Source organism: Camelus bactrianus, chromosome 12 (assembly GCF_048773025.1).
Source record: "Camelus bactrianus isolate YW-2024 breed Bactrian camel chromosome 12, ASM4877302v1, whole genome shotgun sequence".
NCBI classification, from domain to species: domain Eukaryota; kingdom Metazoa; phylum Chordata; class Mammalia; order Artiodactyla; family Camelidae; genus Camelus; species Camelus bactrianus.
Window position 1 is genome coordinate 60,311,373 of NC_133550.1, and position 18,628 is coordinate 60,330,000.

Genomic DNA, 18,628 nt, shown 5'->3' on the forward strand with positions numbered 1-18,628 from the left:
TCCTTGTTGTAACTCTGCAAATGACTGGAGGACAGACAGCAGGGCCAGGGGTGAGGGATTTCAACCCAGCCAAGAGAGGAAGAGGCTGTTCCCAGAAAAGGGCTGTGGGTCCAGGAAGCCCACGTCCGACCAGTTTTGCACAGATACAAGGACTGGTAAGAACCAGTGAGAAAACAACCACCTATGATTTTGGGCTTGGAAAAACCACCATGATTATCTTCTGTACAAACGCTTTCCCACGGCTCACTCGTCAGTGGGACTAAAATGTCTGATGGGAGAGGAAGAAGGGAGCAGATTCCTGGTGAGGAAGGACAATGAGAACAGCCAGAACAGCTCAGGGAACCAGAAACTAAATCCATCATCGTTATCTTATAAATGCATTTATAAACGATTCCTTGCACACGTTGAGCCGGGCTCTGTGCAGACAGTGGGGTCAGTCACCTCTGGCAGAATCCCCACTGGAACACAGCATGGTGGCAATTTTACAAAACGTAATTGGGCAGGGGAGAGGTGAGGGGCTGTTCAGGATGCCAGAGCGCAGGGGTAGGATGAAAGAGGAGAGAACACAGAGGTTGAAGACAAGTCAGGGGGTGCAGTCCCGGGAAGAGGACAGCTCTGAGTTCTGCACTTGCTCTGCTCGCTAGCAGAGAGGCTGCTTAGATAAGACAGCCCTGCAGGGAGCTGTCCTATCTCTGCCTGATGACGGCGCCCAGGCCTAGGACGATAAGCCCCATGAGCCCAGCTGGCCCCCAGGGATTCTGAACACAGGTTGGGGTGGGGAGAGGCAGTGTGCTGAGGTGCGACAGGCTTTAGGGCTATCCAGACGGGGACTCCTGGCTGGGACCTGGGAGTCACCTGACCTCTCGGAGCTGGTGTTTTCATCAGGGGGTAACGTCCCACCTGCCCCACGTAGTCAAGGACATTAGAGCTCTTGTTTTAAAGTGCCTGCTACAACCCTTATGAAGATGAGGGTGGATTCCACTTGTGAAAAACCCCGCAGGTGGGTGGGATCCAAGCCCCCCTGAAGAGTAGACTAGAAAAAGAACCACTGGGCACTTGATGGGAACAGAACGGAAGCCAACCTGGTGCTCAGTGACAGTTCATCTGCAGACAAGTTCGGTGTGGAAGGTGGCTCCCTTCCATCTGGCAGAAGATTCCTTCTCTGGACGCCACTTCCCAGGCACCCCTGAACACAGCAGGAGAGGAGACCACGGTGTGGCCACCCTTCAGCCCTTAACGTGCCTTCCATGTGGCTTTGGTGCAGTCACTGCGATGATCTGAGGGGTCTTTGGCAATCACGTTGGTGGGAGCGTGGAAACGTGGAGAGACCGTGGGCCTGGGTGGGGACAGCCTGGCCATCAGAGTTCCTCTTTGTTGCCGTCGAAGTGCTGGATCGGAGGTCCTGGAGCCAGAGGCTGCCTTCCCGGCCCCTGGCTGCCAGGCTGCTGGCCGCTGTCCCCTGGGCGCCAGCCCACAGCGGCATAGTCCCGCAGGAGCCCGCTCTCCACTCCATGCTGGCGAAGGCTCTCGGTTCCCACAAGCCCCTGTGTTCTCAGGTACCCCTGCTGGCAAAAGGGCGGCAGCTTCTGGCGCGTTAGGGCGAACAGGAAACAGGACTCTACATAAAAGCAAAAGATCAGGCTGAGAGATGTGGGGAGAGGTGGAGGAGGGCTTGCTGATGCGCTGGGGGTCTCACCTGGGACCCTCTTCCCCTTGAGCCTGGGAACTGACTTTCCTGGGTCTCTCACGTGTGACCTGGGTAGCTGTGGATCTCATGTCTTCCTGAAGTTTCAAGAATAGGAGGCTGCCTTGACATTCTGGAAAAAACCAGGCTCCAGAAGGAAGCAAACCAAAGAGGTGACTCAGCTCCTAGAGATGGGGGCCCCGCAGGCTGCTGTGCGTGGAGCTGGCGGCCTGGGACTCAGGGGCCGCCCCTCAGCCTTCTCTGCTGGGGGCCGAGAACTTGGTGGTCAGTCCCATTTTGAGCTCAGAGTTCCCTGCAAAGATTAATTCCCTTGACCATATCTGAGTTGCAGATACAGCATGTGAAGCACTGTTTCAAGCACCATAGGAGCTACTGAGATAAACCCCGTAAATCCTCATCTGTGCCACAGCAGGAAGCTGATGTGTAGGTCACACCTGATCAATTAGGAAACAGCTGTGGATACGTATGATTTAGAAATATGAAGAGACAGCCAGAAGAGCTAGAAGCAGGTCCCTCCGGGGAGTGGGACTGGAAGTGGGGAAAAAGCCAAGTACTTACATAACTGTGATTTAAAAAACAGGAAGGATGAAACAGATATGGGCTCAGTCTTCTGAGGGATTTAGAGACAGGACGGCAAGATGGAGTGAGTGTCAGAAAACCATCCTGAGTCTTTAGTGTCAGAAAACCATCCTGGGCATATTACAAAGGATGCTGTGAGGCTTACACAAGTGAATAGCCTGTGAGGTGCCATGCGAATACTGTTTCCTACTTTACCTCTGACTTACAGCACAGAGGGCCCCTGGCAGGATGGGCCATGGCCATCCTCTCTGAGCAGGGAAGACAGCAGATGAGGGAGAGGCCGGGGGAGGGGCAGTGAGGAGGCCTTTGGGCAAGCACCCACTGCTGATCGCATACACCAGTCACCCCTTCTGCAGGGGCCAGGGGGCAGAGAAGCCCAGCACACGTGAGGCCAGAACTAGCAGCTGCATGTCTGCTAACGGGGTCTGTTGCCAGCTGGCCCTTTGTGGGGAGGATTCTTGCCAGTTCAAGGCGGTGACACTTGGTGGCTTGTCCTGTTGAGTAGATCTAGGGACCGGGAGCCCAGAGGCTAAAGGGCCTGTGATGATGTGTTGTGGGAGCCATCACCCAGGGCAGGAATACACTCCCTAGGAGGCACTGACATCTCTGTGTCCTCCTGAAACCCCGAGAAACAGGCAGGGGTTTTGGAGCTGAGGTCTCTAGACCTATAAAGTGTAATTTCACGTGTAAGTGTATGGCTAAAGCTGACGTCTGCAGAAAGCTGCTAGTGCAAAGCTGCTTAGCTCTGCTCTATGAGTTACGTCTGTTTGAGCATCACATATATTCAGACTATTAACTGAAACTATTGTTTTAAGCCATTGCCCTTAATATACACATTTTTATTTCAAAGAGGACTGAGGGATGGAACAAGAACTCTTGCTCCCTGACCGCAGGCCAAGGACTGACCATCTCTAACCTGACTTGATATGGACAGTGCCTGATACACAACCACTGTCCAGCAGATGTTTGCTGAACAGAAAAATGGAGTAGATACCCTGGTAATTCAGGGGGTTAAAAAAGAAAAGGACAAAAATTTGGCTTGTTTCAGCCATTTCTCCCTCTGGTTCATTCGACTTTCTCCCCAGGTCCCTCTCTGGGTTTGACCATCAGAGCCATCTTCCCGTTCACCAGTTCTCCCTTCGTCTCTGGCTGAGGTGCGACTACTACCCGATACTGAGTTTCTAATTACAAATTTGTATTTTCGCTTCCCGAAGTCTTACCTGGGCCTTTCTCAAGACTGCCCAGTCAGGTCTGGTAGTCCTACCCTTCCATTCTATCTTCAGTAGTCTCTTATTTATTCACAGATTTTGGACACACTTTCCATCCTCTACCTCTACCTGACTGCTCCAATTCCTGCCGTCTCTGGAGGTTTGATCCTACAGGGAGTTGGCTCTGCCGACACTCCCTCACGGTGGTTTGTGTCCTTGTGTGTTAAGTGATTTTTGCTTGGGAGTGCGCGTTCCTAGGAACTTTATCTGTGCGAATTCTCTGAGGCCTAGGTTTAATGTGTGTTTCCTCACAGAAGACTTGCACTGACTTCTGTGATTTCTGCACCACGATGATAGTGTGAACTTTGGCGCTAAACTTACACGAGTGAGGCCTAATAGATGGAAATTCTCAGGGGAGATTTTTACCCCCTGACTGTACCCAGAGCCAAAAAGTGTGTCTTCTCTCTCTCTCGGGAGTGCTTCTGCTTCCCAGTTTACCCTGAGATCCCAGCTTTATTTGAGGGTCTCTGTCTCTACCCTGCTCCAGCCTCGCCTTCCAACCCCCAAGTGCCGGTCAGCGGTCCAGGCTCTGGGCTACTGACGATCAGCAGACAGTCCTCGTCTTGCGGTGGGTTTGTGCTTTTCTCAGTGTCTGGCCTCTGGGCCGTTCCCATTTTCCTGCCAGTTCTTTAAAGACATTTGATAGAGTGTTTTCAGCTGTGCTGTTCTGGGAGGGGGTTTCTGTGAACACCGAGTCCTCCACATGGTAGGAGACAGGAGTCTAGGATCTGGGTTTCTAGATGTGTACCCTAAAATTCTACAAGGCACAGATCTACCTCGTTTTCTTCAACCTCCAGCGGAGCCCCTTCGTCATTCCGTGAACTTAAGTTACCTGCATAGAAGCTTCGCAAATCGGTGTCCAAACAGTTCTCCAGGAAGCGCCTCAGAGGCAGAATGTGACCCACCGGGGCCGTCCAGTCTGTCAGGAAGTCTTCCACGATGTGGTGGATGGCTGTGGGGCGCGGCAGGGGCCAGTCCGCAGGGCGGAACCTCACCTCCTGCTCTGTGGGGAGAAGGAGGGGCACTGTGTCAGAGCCGAGCACAGGGCTTCCCTTCCTGGGACTGACAAAGCAGCTCTGCCTGTCCCAGGGGCCTGCCCTCTCCTTCCCTCCCCTCCAGCCTTCCCGACACACCTCTGGGGGGCCACAGTCAGCTTGTTCAGCTGCTTCTCCAGGTGTTTGGAAGGTTGACGGGAGGAACAGGGACTAGGCTAGACTCATCCCTTGTGCTAACAGAAGGCAGAACAAAGACCCATCACTTGAACTTGGTTTTTTCCTAAGACTTCCATGGACTGAGGTCTACTGTGGCTGCTTTGAAATTCATCTTTCTGGGGTCCTGCCTTGAAGGTCCTTTCTGGGGTCCTGCCTTGAAGGGGTCTTAGAGCCCCTCTAGTCCAGTTTCCTACTTGGTGGACACCCTTCTGTGTGTCCCCATCAGAGGGCATCGAGCCACATCCATCCCTGTATTGGGAAACTTGACTCTGGGAGGTGACCCATTCCACCGTGGGACAGCTTTCACGGTCAGCTGCTCCTTACATGGAACATAAACCTGCACTCCTCTCACTTCTGCATGTTGATACTACCTCTGCCCTGGGGACCGTGATCTGTTTTTAGCTCATCCTCTCCCAGGTGACATCCCTGCAAGTTCTGAAGCGGGAGGCGCACTCCCCTAGCTGTTCATCTGTGGGCAGCTGCTCCGTGCCGGGCGCTGCGCTGGCGCTCTGCCGCGTCATCTCGTTCACCCTCACACAGTCCTGCTGGGAGGGTCCTACTCCCCCCACCCTCATCTCACACATGAGGAAGCTGAGGCTTGGTGGGGGTTAAGGAATGGTCCAAGCCACTCGGCGAGGAAAGGACAGCCCTGGGAACTCCACCCAGCTTTTCTGTACTCTTTCCTGCTACACTCCGGCTCCAACCAGTTCCCACTCCTTCTCCTGTTCCTTCTAATCATCAGCTTCCAGATCACCCCTCCCCACTCCACGGTCAGCCTCCTTTGGAGATGGCAATGACAGTGCCCCTCTTACTCTGTGGGGTCTGGAGGCGATCATGACACTCCACGTGTGGCCTTCCCAGGTAACGGTTTGGGCCAGAATCTGGGAATAACGTTTATCATTCTTGGACCTTCTGCCCCATTTAGCCTCTGGGCAGAGACCCCTGTGGCCCCACTTCCATCAGCCAAGGGGGCTGGGTGAGGGCATAATGGCAATGGGGTCCGGGGAGTGCCCAGGCCCGGGGGAGAGCAGACACCCACTCACCGGTGGGGAGGTGCCTGTAGTAGTAGATGACCGGGTGGAGGAAGTTGGACTGCCAGGCATCTTCCGTGTGCCCCACAGATCGGTCATAAAAGAAGACGTCCTTGTCGGGCCCAGAGAAATTCTTGCCGTACTCCATATTGATCACGAAGAGCCCGTGCCTGGCCTGTCTTCCTGTGATCGACTCCAGCTGGGCCAGCATCCGCATGGGGAACTCCTCCAGGTACTCGAAAGCTGTGGCATTCCTGGGACAGTGGCAGCATGGCCGGAGGAAGATGCTCAGTGCTGCGCAGCGGTGAAAGGTGTGTGTGCATGCGTGTACCTGCCTCTCAGACCAAGAAGCGGCCACCAAACAGCGTGCTGACCCTGATCAGCCCCGCTCACCTCACTCTGGTGTGACCGTGACAGCAGAGCCCGGACTTGCACCTGGGAGAGATGACCGAAAGCTCTGAGTAACCTGAAATGGGTATCTGGGGAAAGGGTGAGCCAGGCTAAGAACAGTGACAGAAAAGCCCGAGGAGAGAGTGAACACTGTGGTGGGTTCAAGGGGCAGGAAGCAGGCCAGTGTGGCCGGAGTGGAGTCGAGGGGAAAGGGCAGGAAAGGGGGCTGGGGAGGTCGGTGGGGGCGGGGCAAGGAAGGCTGTGTGTGTCACCATGGGAACTTCGGGCCTCGTCTGGATCAAGGGAAGCCACTGGCCCTTGGAAGGTACTGAACACTGATGAATTCATGTGACCTAAGTTTTAAAAGGGCCACTCCAGCCACTGTGTTGAGCACGGACCACGGGGCCAAGGTGAGAGGCTGCTCTATCGGTGCAGATGAGGGATACTCGTGGTCCAGACCAGGGTGGCGGGGGCAGTTGTGGGGCTGGTGAGGGGCTCAGATTTGCGACACAGTTAGAAGGTAGAGCTGACAGGATCTATGGATAGTGTGAATGTGGTGAGCAGGTGTGAAAGAGAGAGGAGTCAAGGGTGATGGTGGCTTTGTGCTGAGCACCTCTGAGTTTCCTGCACGTCCTTGAACTCGGTGTGCTGCTGTGCTCACTGGCTTTGGACCAGGCTGTTCCCTCTGAGGCTTCTCAGCTGCCACCTGTCCTTGGAGGCCCTCCCGACCCAGCTCTTCCCCCTTCCCTGCTCTTCCTGGTTTCCTTCTCAGGAAGTGTCCTCTGTGATCTGCCTTTTATCACTTGATTGACTAGGAGCCAACACAGTCCCCACCCAGGGAGCCCATAAACCCACACAGATGGTGACACTCATCACTGCGGTTCACTGCTCACTTGTTTGGTGCCAGATACTTTCCACCAGTTACCTTTACCCCTTCCTCCAGTCCTGCAACGGAGGTGTTATTATCCCCATTTTGCAGATTAGAGAAAGGCTTGGAGAGGCAGACTAACTTGCCCCAGATCACAGAGGTAGAAAGTGGCAAAGCTGGATTCACACCCAGGTCCATCCGTCTGTCTGCAAAAGCTTGTGGTGTTGATTTCACGATTCTCTCCAGAACAGACTGCTCTCCCCCTGCCACCCTGGCCAGCTTCATCTTAGGAAAGAACCCCTGGGCTATTCCCCACCTGGAATAGGCGGAGAACAAGCCAGGGATGAGGGTGTGGATTACTCACTCCTTCAACAGGACCACGTCAGCCAGCACACTGAACATCTGGTAGAGCCCAGAAGCCTCGTTGACACGCCGGATGATGGCACTGGCCAGCTGTGTGATAGGGTGCTGGGTGGAGGGCCAGGGGACATCGTGGTGGCGCTGCTCCAGCAGCCGGTGGACGGCACGCACTGAAACGACCAGAGGGAGGAAGGGCATGCAGCACTTAAGATGTTATCTTTCACCACCAGGAGGGACGCAGAGGCCCCATCAGCTCTGAACTCAGGGCACACTTGTATGCATGGCTCCAAGGAGATGCCTTTAGAGCAGGGTTCATACATGTTTTCCAAAAGGGGCAGGATGGGAGGCGTCTTGGCCACACTACTCAATTCGGCCTCTGGTGGGAAAGCAGCCGTAGAGATAGGGAACTGAGTTGGCGTGGCTGGATGTGGTCCCCTGGCCAGAGTCTGCCCGCTTCTGCTTTAGGCCATCTGCATATGGAAATCCCACCACAGTCACCTTGTGTGGTGTGTCTAGACAAGACCCAGAGCCCTCCTCTGAAGCCTCTCCCTTCTCACAGTCCCCGAGTCTATCAGGGACACCCAGACGGAAACTCTGACTGCCCCCTCTCCTTCACAGCCAAAATCCAATCTGTTGCTAAGCTCTATTTGGAGATACTTTGTATATTGACATAAGGACAGAAAAACAGCAGCTATCTTAAACAACAAGTAGACATTTTCCTGTGTCCCCGGGGCTGCTGTCACACAGCTGGGAGACTGGGGCACCGCACACAGGGGCCTGCTCTTCGAAACAAACCAATGCAACACACAAATCCAATAAAGGCAAGACACAGACAATCACGTGTCAGGAGACCTGGATGGCTAATGGTCACAGGAAAGGAGGTTCACCCTTGCTAGTCAGACAGACATCTGGTTCTCTAGCACTGGTTAGGCTGCATTTTGTGAAAGGCTGAGGAATTACTCAGCTAGGGAACTGCGGGGAGGTGCCCGACAGAAGGAACGCATGTGCAAAGACATGAAACCTCAAGAGAAAACCGGCACATTCCGGAAAGCAGGCGAGGCTGGGCTGGGAGGGCGAGCTGGGGCCACCATACAAGGCTCCGGATGCCATGCCAAGCACCTGGATGGGGAGCCCCTGGAGGTTTTTTCGTTTAAAGAACAGTTGTTTTGGTGGGTATCGGAGCAGCTGGATGGGAAGCCAGAGAGAACAGCAGCAGGAGGACCAGTTAGGAGAGACCAAGAGGCCCCCCATCCGGAAAGTGAGGCTGGGATGGACGGGAGAGAGACGGCAGGTCCTACCCGCCCCGGTTACAGTCAGTGCCGCCTGTCTTCCACCTTCCGTTGCTTTACTCTGCCTTGCTGTTTTCTCCTTTTCTCCCGTGGGACCTGTTTCTCAGCTGAACGATGCGCAGAGCTGGGCAGGATGGATAGTCCTCCGCTGGTAGCAGGGACCCTGGTGAACAGTGGCCTGTCCACCCATGACTGTTTCCCATTTGCCTGAAGCTCAGGGGTTCTCTGTGAGCTTCAGAGTCAGATGGGTGTGGATTCAAAGGCTCCCTCTGCCGGCCACTGGCTGGGCGACTTTGGGTAACTTACTTCTCTGTGCCCATTTCCTTATACAAAAAATGGAGTTGAAATAACAGGATCTGTCTCACGGGGCTGTTGTAAGGATTAAGAATGTGACCTGGGGGGAAGATCAGGGGACAGAAGGAAACAAGAGAGATGAGGCAGGACCTGCCAGGAGAGCAGGTGTAGAGAGGGTAACAGGCACAGGAAGGATGAGGAGGGCTTCATGCTGGGGAGATACCTTTCCCATTCTGTGTGTGTGTGTGTGCGCGCGTGTATTCACTTTGCAAATACTGCAAATAGTTGTAAACAGACAGCTATTTGCTTCTCTGACGACATGTAGGGGGTATAAAATACATGGTCTGGAAATCAACACCAAAACATGATTATCTTTCCTTGCCAAACTGGAAGGATGGTGAAATGCAAAAATCAGCATTAAGACAAGTGAGGCATCAAATTAAAAGCAGAAAGATCAGGGTGAAGGACTCATATGGTGTTTTTATGGCAAAATTAACTGACCCATGTAACACTCACCATGCAATAAAGCACCCACCCAGTAGCCTACCCAGAGTGTGGAAAATCTGTACTCTTAGTACCAAGAGTTCTGAAAAAGAACTGATATAATCCCATTGCAATTTGTATTGAAATTTGTTGGTACCCCAGGAGTCTATGTACGGAGCGCTTCACAGCTGCGCGGTCTTAGTCCTTGCAACAGTCCCACAGGGGCGGCAAGTTCACCTCATTTACATCTCTGACTTGGAGGACAGCCAAAGAGGCTCAGAGAGGTTACAAGGTCTCACCCTTGAGACTAGCCAGCTGCTAATCCAGATTAGCATTCTTACCAATACGTGGTAAGCTGCAAAGGGCTTAAGCATTTAGCGTGCCACCCACAGATGGACTTCCTTTTACACTTTATCTGATGTATCTTCTCTAGATGTATCTTCGGACCGCCATAACCCACTGCTGTCTGCCCCGGCAAGGGAATTTATAGTAATCAACTGCTCATAAGCAATCACTTTAAGGCTGGTTTAAGAGAATCGGGCATGTGTTAAACCCTGGGGATGGTTCTGTCTGGGGACAGCAGCCCTCTCTGCCTGGCTCACCTGTGTATCGGAATCCGTGAATGAAGCCCCCAGCAGATTTTCGGTAATCCACGGAGTGGCTGGCGGTACCCAGGACAAAGAGACCGCGGCTCCCTTTGGACTCGTAGCTAGCTCTGACCAGTGGGTATTTCTTGCTGAACTCACCCCCTGAAGAGAGTCGGAGGGACCTGTGAGCAGAAAGCGTTGTTAATATAAATAGATGCTGTGTGTGAAAGACTTTTTATAGGCCTGGCACTGAGTTAGGTACTTAATTCCTTCTCGAACGTAAACCACATCACGACCCTAGAAGGCGGGTATGATCATCTCTATTTAACAGAGTAACTGAGGTTCAAGGTGAAAGATATGGCAGGTCAGGGACAGAGCCAGGATTCGAGCCAGACTTGAGTCTGGGCTCTAGGTGAAAACTGAGCCCTGCGTGACTTGATGGGACAGGAGGGTCTGTTCAGGCCCTCCTGTTTCTCTGTATCCACCTGTGCCTTGGCCGGAGGAAAGGGAGACACTGGTTCTTTCATACTAAGCCTTGCCAAGGTCCTGGGGCAGCAGTGTCTAAAGATGAGGATCCCTAAAGCAGTTATTCAAAACACAATTAAAAACGATGTGAGCAGCTGACATTTTGTGGAGTATATAGTATTTGCTGAGCACTTTCGTACATGAATCCTCACAATAGCCCTAGAGAAAGAAGCTATGATTCCCATTTTAGCGATGAAGAAAGCGGAGTACAGCCTGGCTAAATAACATTCCGAGGGCTCACAGAGTTGGTAGGTAGAGAATCAGACTGACCCCAGAGCTGTGCTCCTAGCCACACGCCACACTGCCTTTCAGTGAAGCCCCTCTTAATTCTGTCTCAGCTTGCTCTGCCTTCCCTCGGGTGGAGAGAGCACAGATAAGGGCTTGCTGCTGCGGCCTCCTTGCAGCCACCCCACCTCCCCCACTGCCCTGGACAGAGAGCTCGTGTCCTGGATGGGAAACCAGGTGGCATCTGCCTCTGTGCTGAGGGTGCAGTCCTGAAAACCCTGCCCCTGGCCCACTGGACCGCCACTTGGTTCCCCTGGGGAAGGGCCAGCGGGATTTGCTAAAAGCTGCAACCCCTCCCCCGTTTGGACTCACTTGCTGAAAATGGAGAAGTTGAAATTCCAGCCCAGGCAGCGGATGACCCGGTCGTAGGCCACGCGCATGGCAAAGTTGTCACTTTCGTCCTGGGGGAGGGTGATGGCGTCGGCACTCTGGTTGTTTTCCTCCAGGAAGAACTTCAGGGTGATGTGGAACTTGCCCTGGCGGTCCTTCACGATGGCCAAATCCGTCAGGTCAGACTCAAGCAACCCGTCCAGGGACTTCAGCTGGTAGGTGTCCAGCAGGCCGTTGTTGATGGCCCTGGGGCCCAGGGGAAACGTCAGGTTTCAGGGAGACTCAGAGGATGGGGTGGTTAGGCAGGCGGGAGTCAAGGATGGCTCTAGAGGGGCTGGTGGCACAGGATACACAAGCAGCTGCCCAGCGTACCTGAGGTCGCCAACGTAGTGAGTGGCCCAGGAGAGCCGGACCCGGGAGCGGCTCAGCATGTGGATGAAGTTGGTGACACCCAAGATGTTCTCTGCCGTCTCAAAGGCTGAGTTCCCCCGGCCCAGGATCAGCACATTCTGACCCACAAAGTCCTCGGGGTCCACGGACACAGACTCGTAACCATCCACGTATTCAGAGCCAGGGAAGTCAACCTGGTTGGGGACCGATAAGCCAGTGGCTACCAGAAGTACACTGCAGGTAGGGAACAGAGGGAGGATGGCTTAGCCTCTTAGCTCCGAGCCCCCTATGTGAAAATCCCACTCTGCAAGTACCGCCTGGCTCGCCTGCCTCACCCAGACTTCTGGCTCCTAAACGAAAACAGGCCATTCCTTAGCTCCCCTGCTACTGACCTGACCCAGAGCACCCGAGATCTTACCTGGCCCCTCACTGAGTGACCCAGGGGGTACAGTGTCCTTTCCACCTTGCTGGGGTTATACCAAACACAAGACTTAGTTTTACTCTCTGACTGAGGAGAGGGTGACACCCTGAGATATCCAAGAATTCACTTAATTTTGAACACAGCGACCACAGCAAGTGCCACACTCCGTCAGGAAAATGAAACTTGATGTTCTGCTTCCCCCTTTCTTACTTGCCTGGCAGATGCAGAATCTGCCAAGCAGTTATTTTTTTAAAAATGTTTTAAATTAATTTTTTGAATGGAGGTATTGGGGCTTGAACTCAGGGCCTTGAGCATGCTAAGCATGTGCTTTACCACTGAGCTATCCCCTCCCCGCTGCGGAACAGTGACTGTATGAGGCCTTGTACTAAGTGCCTTATGCCTCATCTTACTGCTCACGGCAACTCTGCGTTGGTGTCATTTGGCCTGCTTTACAGGTGAGGAGACACAGGCCCCACGTGGGCCCACAGCCTCCAAAGATCCTCCGACAGCAGAGCCAGAATCTGACCACAGACCAGCCAGATTCCAAAGTCCTGCTCTTTATACTGGTGGGGATTACACTCCGGCGGTGGGCAGCCTGGGAGCTGGATCCTGCCAGCCTGCAGAGGAATGGTCTGATCACAAGGTAGTTTCCAAAACAGGTCTGAGTGGCCTGGAGAAGGCGGCATGTGTAGCCCCTTGCTCCTTAGTGTCTGATCTGTCCCCTCTGCTCACATTTGACTCCTCTACGCTGTAGCGTTGCTGCCTAAGATGAAAGGATCCAAATGAGCACAACCCTGCTCTCCCTGGGCCGTAACCAGCAAGGAGCAAGGCTGTACCTCTGGCTAATCGCATGAGAAGATGAACTCTAATCGAGCACCTGCCTGCAGCCAGGTGCCAGGCTGAGTGCCAGGGAGAGGCAGCCTGGTGCAGCGTTAAGAACACAGGCTTCAGAGTCAGGAAGATGTGAGCTCAAATGGCAGCTGTGCCACTGACTAGCTGTGTGATATAGAACCAGTTACTCAACTTCTCTGAGCCTCAGTTCTTCATCTGTAAAATAGGGATCAGTGAACCTCCTTCAAGGGTCCTTGTGAGAATTAAACAAATGCAGTATAGTGTGTAACTCTTGAGTCTGGGTTGTCTGCACAATATTAAGTTTTCTCCCAAGCCAAAGCAAGCGATAACTGAATGCTGGCAGCACTGCCCGTTGCGCTCCCTTGTTCAGTTCTGAAATCCTACTGAGTTTGTCTAACACTTGCTAGACACTTGCTAGCATTTCCCAGAATGTACTGTGGGTAATACTAGTTCCAGGATATGCTCTACAAAAAGGGTTTTGTGAGTGCCTAAGCTTAGACAATGCTGAATACTCTGCCCAGTGCTGGAGTGCCTCAGTGAGTATGGAGATACTGAAGACTGAAAAATCCTGGAGGAAAGACATGGTCAGAATGCTCAAACATATTTGAGCACACACATTTCTAGGAAACACGTGGGAAATGATGGCTGAACTGAACCTCTCAAGACTGGATTTCAGCAGGAACAAGGATTAGCAGAAATGCCCCTTTCCTCCCATTTCTCCCACAGCTATGGCTGACCAATGGACCGCCTTCTTCTGGGAAAGGCCCCAGCTTCAGCAGGTGAGCTTTGGAGCCCAGTTCCTTACCTGCACTGGTATGCCTGGCCTTTCTGGTCGGTCAGGATGAAGTAATGGCCATTCCAGGCCCGTCGATCCTTGTTCAGAGTGACGTGGGCAATGGTTGTGTTGTACAGCACGGGGAGCCCCAGCTTGTCCGCGAAGTCGCGCAGGTAGCGCACCATGTCGCCTGCATCGGGGAAGTAGGCGCTCGAGTAGTGTCTGAAGAGCAGCTGGGGGTCGTGGCTGAGCAGAGAGTTCCAGTCGTGGCGTAGGTTGAACTCGGCGTTGGCCTTGCCGGTGTAGCGCTTGTTGATGCTGAGGAGCTTGCGGTGCCGCGGGAAGCGCGTGAAGAAGCTGCCAGGCCCTGGGGCGCGTTCGAACACCACGTAGTCCCTCCCGGCGCGCTGCAGGAAGTAGGCCATCTGCAGGCCCGCGGGCCCGGCGCCCAGGACGCAGTAGTCCCGGTGGTGCCGGGGAGCCCAGGCCCGGGCGGAGCGCAGGGAGAGAGCCGGGTGCAGGGCGACGGTCAGGAGCAGCCCCAGGGGACCCCACAGCGGGGCCGCGGCGGAGAGGCCCATCCTACGGCAGACCAGACGCGTGAGGCCTCGGACCCCAGAAGGCCCCTTGAGGCCGGGGCCGTGAGCGAGGAACCAGGGCCCAGAAAGAGGCCGGGGCTGGCCGGAGCGCTCATTACGACTTAGGGCGGAGCCAGGGCCAGAACCCAAGGACCCCTGAACTCACTTGCCCCGACTCTATCCTTTTAAGCTCGTTTCAAGCTTTGGCTCCCCCAGAAGCCCCGACCCCCTCCATCTCCCTCAGGACCTTGGTTTCTAGGGGCGCCAGACTCTTTATTGTCATGCTAACAAGACGGTGCACGTTCCCCCCAATTTTCCCTTTTAGTGGTGCCCAATACCCTCCAGGGACCTCCCAAGGCTAGACCCTCGTGGGTCACCTCTTTTGGGCCATGCCCCCGCCCTCCTGGCTCTAGCCTGAAGGAGGTGTGGCCTGAAGGCCCCCCGACCAGGGCCAGGCGCCCCGGGCTCTTCGGTCACGTGACAGGGATGCCCCGGCACACCTGCCGCGGGGCGGCGCGAAGCAGCCACCCTCCTGCCGGCGCGCTCCATCCAGGAGCCGCTCCCCACGTGTGCGCGTTGCCCACGCCCGTAGCTCCCGCCTCCCCAGCCCGCCTGCCCACCCCCCGCACAGAGCTCAAACCTCCCAGCCGCTCCGTAGACAGCCCGCAGCCGAGTCAGGCCGCACTCTGCCGGCCCGCGCCGCGGCGGCGGCGGCCCCGCCCCTCCCGCCCGGCCAATGGCAGGGGGCGGGGTCACGTGGCGGCGCGCGTCACGCTAGCCGGGCAGGGAGAGGCGGGCACGTGCTGCTCCGCGGGCTGGCGAGCGCCCGCGGGTGGTGGCCCGGCTGAAGAACGCATCTGGCAAGGGGGCCGAGGCTCTTTAAAGCTATGCTTTTCCTCGTGTAACGGAGTCATGGAAGCAGACGATTTGGGAAGATAATCCTAGCTGTTACACTTCATTAATGTAGCCAAAGACTAGTTGGTTACCCACTGGAAACCAGGTTGGGGAAGCCAGGACAGATAAACCAATTAACAAGTGTTCGCTACAGTGACTCAGTATTGTTTACCAAATAACTGTACATGAGTGACTTAATCTTCCATCAAGCAGAAGAGGAATGCCAGGATTGTTTCCAATGTAATGTAGCCGACTGTCCTAATGGAATTTAGAGGTGATTTCCTTAAGACCACACAGTTAAAAAGTAGAGTGTGGAATTAAAACTCCCCCTTTAACTCCAAATTATGAACTCTTTCCAAGTTTTTTTAAAAAATTGATTCATGAATCATGTTTTATGTGCTTGGTGTTGAAAAATTGTCTAAGGAAGAAACAGGATTTTATTTGAGCCAACCTGAGGATTATAAATCGGGAGACACTCGTTTAGAAAGCTCTGAGGATTGTTCCAAAGAGGTAAGGAAAGGAGGTCAGTATATATGTGCTTTTGATGAAGGGGTACGTGCGATCGAGCAGCCTTCTCGTGGGGAACAGATATCTTTATCGTTTTAGTGCTTCTCTAAGTGTGGGAAGATGCAAGAAACTGGGTTTGTAACATTTCCTCCTGAAAATATCTGAGGGCCATTTCTGCCAGCTTCCATATCATAGAACACAAAATGCCTCATCCAAGTCCCCATCCTGAATTCTTTTCAGGGTGTGTTGTAGGGGTGTATTGTAGGTGACTGCAGGAGCTAATGACTTGATTGTTGTAGAACTGGATGGTGGGTTACATTCTTTATTTTACAATCCCTTCCCTTTCGGTCTTAATTTCAACTAATGTTTGGGAGGCCTTTTGTGACCGATTTGTCCTACAGCGCGAAGAATGCTCATTCTCAGGCAGGTCAGGCAAGGATTTCCTTGATAGGTCACTTGATGTGCTATTACTGGACTAGGCCCTATTAGCAGCAGCGAAGAGCCTCTGGCCCATGTCTTACTAGTCTGTTATAGTTCAGGAAATGGTTCCCTCTTGTTGCTTCTTCCCCTATCTAGTTAGTTACTGATCTCCTAGAACTATGTATGTGGTCAATCATTTCAAGTTGCCTAGTCATCATTTTTTTTTTGTTGTTGTTGGCTCTGTCACACATTTGATAATGCAGGAAACAGTAATCTTATAAAACAGGCAGGAGACAAGTAATATAGCTAGTAACATTAATAAGTAAGTTATTAAGCTAAGAACTTCCATTAGGTGCAGCCCAGTATCTCCTCAGTTCATGACTAGTCTGTTATATACTGGCCTTGTACATGAAGTTCACCAAAGATGTCTGCATGGACAAGGTGAGTAGTGGGTCATCGTGACCCCTTACAGGATTAAGAAATGAATGTTATCTTCTAAGGAGTTATGTGGCTGGCACATTTATGGTTGAGCAGGTATCGCTGCCATTGGGGAGGTCTGGTTAAAACATAATGCAGATGTACGATGCACACTAGAGGGAGGGAGGGTTTTATGTTGAAATCTTCCTAATCTTGCCTTAAAATGTCAATTTTTATTTCATCATTAGTAATGTAAACAAAGTGGCTAAACACAGTGTAAAGACACTTAAACACAAAGCCATTGCTCACGCACAGCAACGGTGTTGCTTAAGTAGAGGCAACATGGAGAATGACAGGATGACCCTGACCTGCCGTTCAAGTGAACGGGATGACCGGGGCTGGCTTCCCAGACGTGGGATGTGGATCCTGCATGAGATTTACATGGGTAGGACATTGTGTATTTATGAGGAAGGTACAGGAAAACTCGAGGGGTAGTTAAGTAGTCCAGCGAGATGGGGCTGAGGGTTCTGGTGGGAAGGCAGCCATGCTTAATGTGGAAAGAACCCTCTGACCTTCCAGCTTTGCATGGCAGAAGCGTCTTTTCATTAAAAATCACCCCTGGGACCTCTCCTGAGGTCTTCCTTGAGCTCTCAGACCTAAGTACACCCTAAGGAATGCCATTTATCTGTCTCTTTCATAGCCTGTATCAGCACCAGAGAAAAGCTCCATTAGAGCAGAAGTGATCTTCACTCTAGTGCCCTTGGGGCTTTCATTCACCACTATGACATGTAGGAGGCTCTTAGTAATTTGTTGAATCAACACTGAAACCAGACAAAAGTGCCTAACCAAAAACGAAGTAGGGAGGTCTACTTCTTAAAGGTCGAGAAGATTATGAGAATGGGTGCAGGCAAATAATTAAGAACTTAAAAACAGTTGCTCGTCTTATTTTGCATTGGGAAATCAGGGCTGGTAAATTACAGTGGGGCCTTCAGACTAGGCTCAGCCTGGATTGTAGGCAGCAGGTTTTATGATCAGGGCTATTTGCAGCAATCAACTTGGTGGCCCCAGGCAAGAACAGATAAAAGTAGGGGATAGATGAAAGAAATGAATCATGTGGAGGTTGACACAAGATGTTTTGGGAGAATGAGCCTGAAATTAACTTCCACTTGCCCACCTGCTCCAACTAACCCTGCTGGATTGCACCCTGGGTGTGTAAGAGGCAGCCTGGGGAGCACCAGCTCAACCTTGAAACCCTGTGACCCTTGTCACACTACTTTAATGGGAAATTTCTAACACTTCATCTACACTGAAAACTTATCAAGAACAGTTTATGCTCCATTTTCCTAGTAATGCTAACAACAAAGTCCAATAAATTTTTGCTTGTTTTCTGAGGCTCAGTTATTTTAGATAAAATTGTAACTTTAGGAATGTTCCTCGAGCTGAACCAGTTTCCTCTTCTGTACAATGGTATCACTTCCACCAGCATTACAATTCTGTCAGGGCCAGATGAGGTATTTGTAAAAACTGAGTGCAATAACCTGGCAGGGTAATTACTTCACAGTGTCAAGAACAGGACACTGTACACATGTAAAAAGTTTATACATCCTAAACATCTGGAGCTCCGAATTGTGCATGACAGTCTTTGAGGGTGCCATCCTGAGAGTCCATCACCAGCCCAAGCCAAACAATTTATAAACCACTACAGTCACCACCCAGTAGAATGTCCATCAGAATCTTCTGGGGCCATCTCCTTCATCAGCAGCGACCCCAGCCCAACCTTCAAAGACAGCCCTGCCTCACCCTTCACCAGTGATGTGTGTCTCTAAGGGCAACAGCTGGGCCGGGCACACAGCCAGCAGGTACTCTTACCAGGGGAATGGGTTTCTTGTGAGGACCTCACAATGGACATCAGTTCCCAGGAAAGGGTACTTTCAAGGGATTCCAAGAACAGGAAAACCTAGGGCATTCACTGTGACAGGTTAAAACTCCTAATGCTCAAGAACAAAGGATGGCACAACATTGTAAACTGACTCTACTTCAATTAAAAAAATGAGGGGGAGGGACAAAGGATGGGGCGAGATTATGAACCCCACAGACTCTGCTGTCTCTCACTCTCCCAATGGCTACCTGGAGAAGGAAGGGGCTGGCAGTCATGACGTAGGCACGGGA

The 18,628-nt window shown here is 52.6% G+C and overlaps 1 protein-coding gene across 1 annotated transcript; it reads right to left on the reverse strand.

The window, feature by feature from the left end:
• Positions 1–361: 361 nt before the first annotated feature.
• Positions 362–14,981, reverse strand: FOXRED2 (FAD dependent oxidoreductase domain containing 2). Its single transcript, XM_074375482.1, has 9 exons — positions 14,862–14,981; positions 13,674–14,225; positions 11,578–11,829; positions 11,188–11,451; positions 10,081–10,247; positions 7,417–7,582; positions 5,807–6,048; positions 4,385–4,555; positions 362–1,618 (listed from the first exon to the last, which is right to left on the reverse strand). Exons 2-9 carry the CDS (start codon positions 14,222–14,224, stop codon positions 1,359–1,361), a joined length of 2,073 nt encoding a protein of 690 aa, XP_074231583.1. The 5' UTR covers position 14,225; positions 14,862–14,981; the 3' UTR covers positions 362–1,358.
• Between the last annotated feature and the right edge of the window lie 3,647 nt (positions 14,982–18,628).